This window comes from Cetorhinus maximus, chromosome 36 (assembly GCF_964194155.1).
Source record: "Cetorhinus maximus chromosome 36, sCetMax3.hap1.1, whole genome shotgun sequence".
In the NCBI taxonomy this organism is placed as follows: domain Eukaryota; kingdom Metazoa; phylum Chordata; class Chondrichthyes; order Lamniformes; family Cetorhinidae; genus Cetorhinus; species Cetorhinus maximus.
In genome coordinates, this window is record NC_135914.1 from 5,056,978 (window position 1) to 5,060,263 (window position 3,286).

Consider the following 3,286-nt stretch of genomic DNA (forward strand, 5'->3'; position numbering starts at 1 on the left):
TCTCCAATACGATGGAAAGAGAGGGACTGAAGTTTCTGTAATGGGACCATGCGCAGACAAACTCACTGGCATGTTGTTTTATTCATTCACGGGATGTGGGCTGTGTTTGGCTGGGCCAGCATTTATTGCCCATCCCTCATTGCCCTTGAGAAAGTGATGGTGAGCTGCCTTCTTGAACCCCTGCACTCCAGTCACCACCATCCTCGCATCGGTGATCATGAAAATAAAAGGATGCTTTTGGAAGGACTCTACTTTTCAACATTCAATTTATTCACTGGTCATTTTCTACAATTCAAAACAGAACGTTCTCCCTGAAAAATAGGCAATTGAGCAGCGTCAAAAGATCATCCTTTAATATTACAGAACTAGCACCGAGCTTGTCAGTAAATTAAAGAACTTTTCTGTATCAGGTACCAGTGAGGTGCTAAATTTCACATGAAAGTGACTGCCAACTCAACCAAACAACAGTTAAACAGCCACCAACAGGAGTAGTGTTTTATTGAATGAGCCTCAGCAGCAAGCATATCTCCCCGAGTTCCCGCTCTGACCCACTGTCCAGTGACCCCCAGCAACAAAGTACTGGTGAGGAAAGGATTGGGCTTCGGTTTAACACTCCTGTCCATGCCCACCATCCACATACAGCTTCCTTTTCACACACTATTGCTGAATAAACTGAGCAGATGCAGAAGGTTGAGTATCAGATACAAACAGGTTTATTTGCTCTCCATGGAAACTGGTCAAGATGCAAAGAAACACATTCCAGAACGTGGGATACCCGTGTCCTGAACAGCACATTCACAGAGCAGGACCAAAAGATGATCTTACTTTGAAGTCTCCGCTGACCAGGGAACATGCAGACTGGTAGAAGACAGTGAAACAGAGAACATTCAGGACCCATAACTCAAGGCAGAGCAGTTACAGCCCAAACTAAAACCCTTTGAGTTAATGAGCACCAAGATGGAGTCTTTTTTTCCTCTTTACAAGAATTTGTACGTTTACTCCTGGGCTGGTACCTCACCATATCTTGGCCGAGTTCCAAAACAGAACCTAACCTTGAGTTTGTGTTATCGAGTATCCGATTCCTGCAATAATCCTCACAATAATTGGCAATGGAATTTTATTTTGATAGCTGGAAATGAATTGTCAAAGCTGGGAGACACTGTTCCTGACAACTCAGTATTACAATAACAGCCACACTCCGAATCCCCCACTGGCCACAGTAATATAACATTTCAATACTATTTGCGGGCTGGAAAGTCTTGAACTATAATTTCTTTGGGCCCTGACCTGGGCTGCAGGGTTTAAGACCCTGAGCTAAACGTTTCAAAAAACAAACAATAATAACATTAAGATCTGGAATCTACCTGCAATTTCTCTTGGTGCCGGACAATTGTTACTGGTCATATCTTGGGGCAGTATGCTTGCAGAAATGGTCCCACCTGCTCAGTCACCACCTCACAGCCTTCCCTTCACTGCCCATCTCTCTCTCTCTCTCTGTCACTGTGTCCCCCCATCTCTCATTGTCCCTCCTCAACTTCATCATCGTCCAGCGGGGAGGGCTGCCTCAGTGCATTATGAGTTGTTACCCGTTGAATGGACAGGATGCCACTAAGGAAAGCATAACCAATCATTGCAGAGAGCCCCACCATCACCGATAAGATCTGGTTGCGCCTCTTGTGGGGATCTTCATCAGAATCCGGCGAGTTATTCTGGGGAAGTTTCTTTGAGCTGCATTCAGGCTCTGAAACAAAGACAGGAATGTGCAGAGCAACGATTAGCAGGAAGGAAAGTACATTGTCGTCATGCCTAATCCCAGTGCTCTTCCCAATCGGTGAATAACTTTGATGTTAAGTTATTGTCAAGATATAGGCAAGCAGAACAGCAAATTTGTGCACAGCAGGATCCCACAAAAAAAAACAGAATGATATAGGCTGAGGGAAGCTCAGCAGGGTTTGTCCTGGATTACCTGAGCCATCGTTTGGGAAGTAAAGCCCAAGGATGGATGTGCAGAGTGCGCACAGGTTGTCAAGTGAGCGCAGATGTTGCTGCAGTTTGCTGTTGGGTAGTTTTGCCTTCAGAACTGGCGCCAAGTGTCCAAATACGATGGCATCTAAGGAGCTGGGTCTAAAACAGAAGAGGAGACATCATTCAACACAGCGACCCTGACAGAGCCTGAACACTGCAGGGAAATGGCACACACTAGAGGCAGCACAAGTCCCTGTTCCAGAGAATAGTGTGACTTTTCAATCATACAGAGTTCATGCTCGGCTAGAAAAGCCACAGTGTGCAGATCCCGAATCTGCTGCTTGATGGGTCTGTGAAGAATGCAATTCTTTCAACCACTTGCAGAATATTGGCTTTGCTGGCAAAGACGGCATTTATTCCCATCCCCAGTGAGGATTCAGCTGCTGCAGACCTGCAGTCCGTGTGCTGAAGGTAGACCCAAAGTACTGCTGGGAACGGAGTTTCAGGATTTTAACCCAGTGACAATTAAGGAATGGTGACATATTTCCAAGTCAAACAAAACCGATAAGGGTCAGCCAGCACCTTCAGGAGAGACAGGGGACCTGTACCCCAGTGAGAGTCAGCACCTTCAGGAGAGGAGGGGGACCCTGTACCCCAGTGAGAGTCAGCACCTTCAGGAGAGGAGGGGGACCTGTACCCCAGTGAGAGTCAGCACCTTCAGGAGAGGAGGGGGACCTGTACCCCAGTGAGAGTCAGCACCTTCAGGAGAGGAGGAGGACCCTGTACCCCAGTGAGAGTCAGCACCTTCAGGAGAGGAGGGGGACCCTGTACCCCAGTGAGAGTCAGCACCTTCAGGAGAGGAGGGGGACCCTGTACCCCAGTGAGAGTCAGCACCTTCAGGAGAGGAGGGGGACCTGTACCCCAGTAACAGCTCATGGGGTACTGATGGAAATGGAGATGAGGGGGCTCTATCCCTGTGAGAAGGATTGAACAATTCAGGTGAGGAACGTAATTAGAATCCAAGCCCATTGGTGAAATCCAAACCAAGACACAGAAGTTTTTCTTTATTAAGAATTGATAGTCTTTGTTCAGTTTTGTACCTCTCCTCTCCCCTGCCTGTTTCCTGCTATCCCCTATTTATACTCTTTTGATTAAACCAATGGAACAAAAATAAGCTAATTAACAAATGAACTAAGTTAACTGACAGTCCCTTAAAGGGGCACATAACAAAAGACAAAACTTTATAAGAAACTTAATTAATCAAATTAAAATGTTGTTTTGGGGCCTGATGATTTACTCCAGCCCCCGCGGTGCCCACCAG

The 3,286-nt window shown here is 46.6% G+C and overlaps 1 protein-coding gene across 2 annotated transcripts in view; it reads right to left on the reverse strand.

Annotated features, from left to right (window-relative positions):
• Positions 1-690: 690 nt before the first annotated feature.
• The window catches only part of LOC144672296 (metaxin-1-like), a 28,257-nt gene continuing 25,661 nt past the window's right edge, over positions 691-3,286 (reverse strand). For both annotated transcript variants that reach the window (XM_078534153.1, XM_078534154.1), the window contains 2 exons: positions 1,967-2,124; positions 691-1,741 (listed from right to left, as the gene is read on the reverse strand). In XM_078534153.1, coding sequence (XP_078390279.1) covers positions 1,518-1,741; positions 1,967-2,124 — 382 coding nt within the window. In that variant the 3' untranslated portion in view covers positions 691-1,517. The remainder of the gene's footprint in view (positions 1,742-1,966; positions 2,125-3,286) is intronic.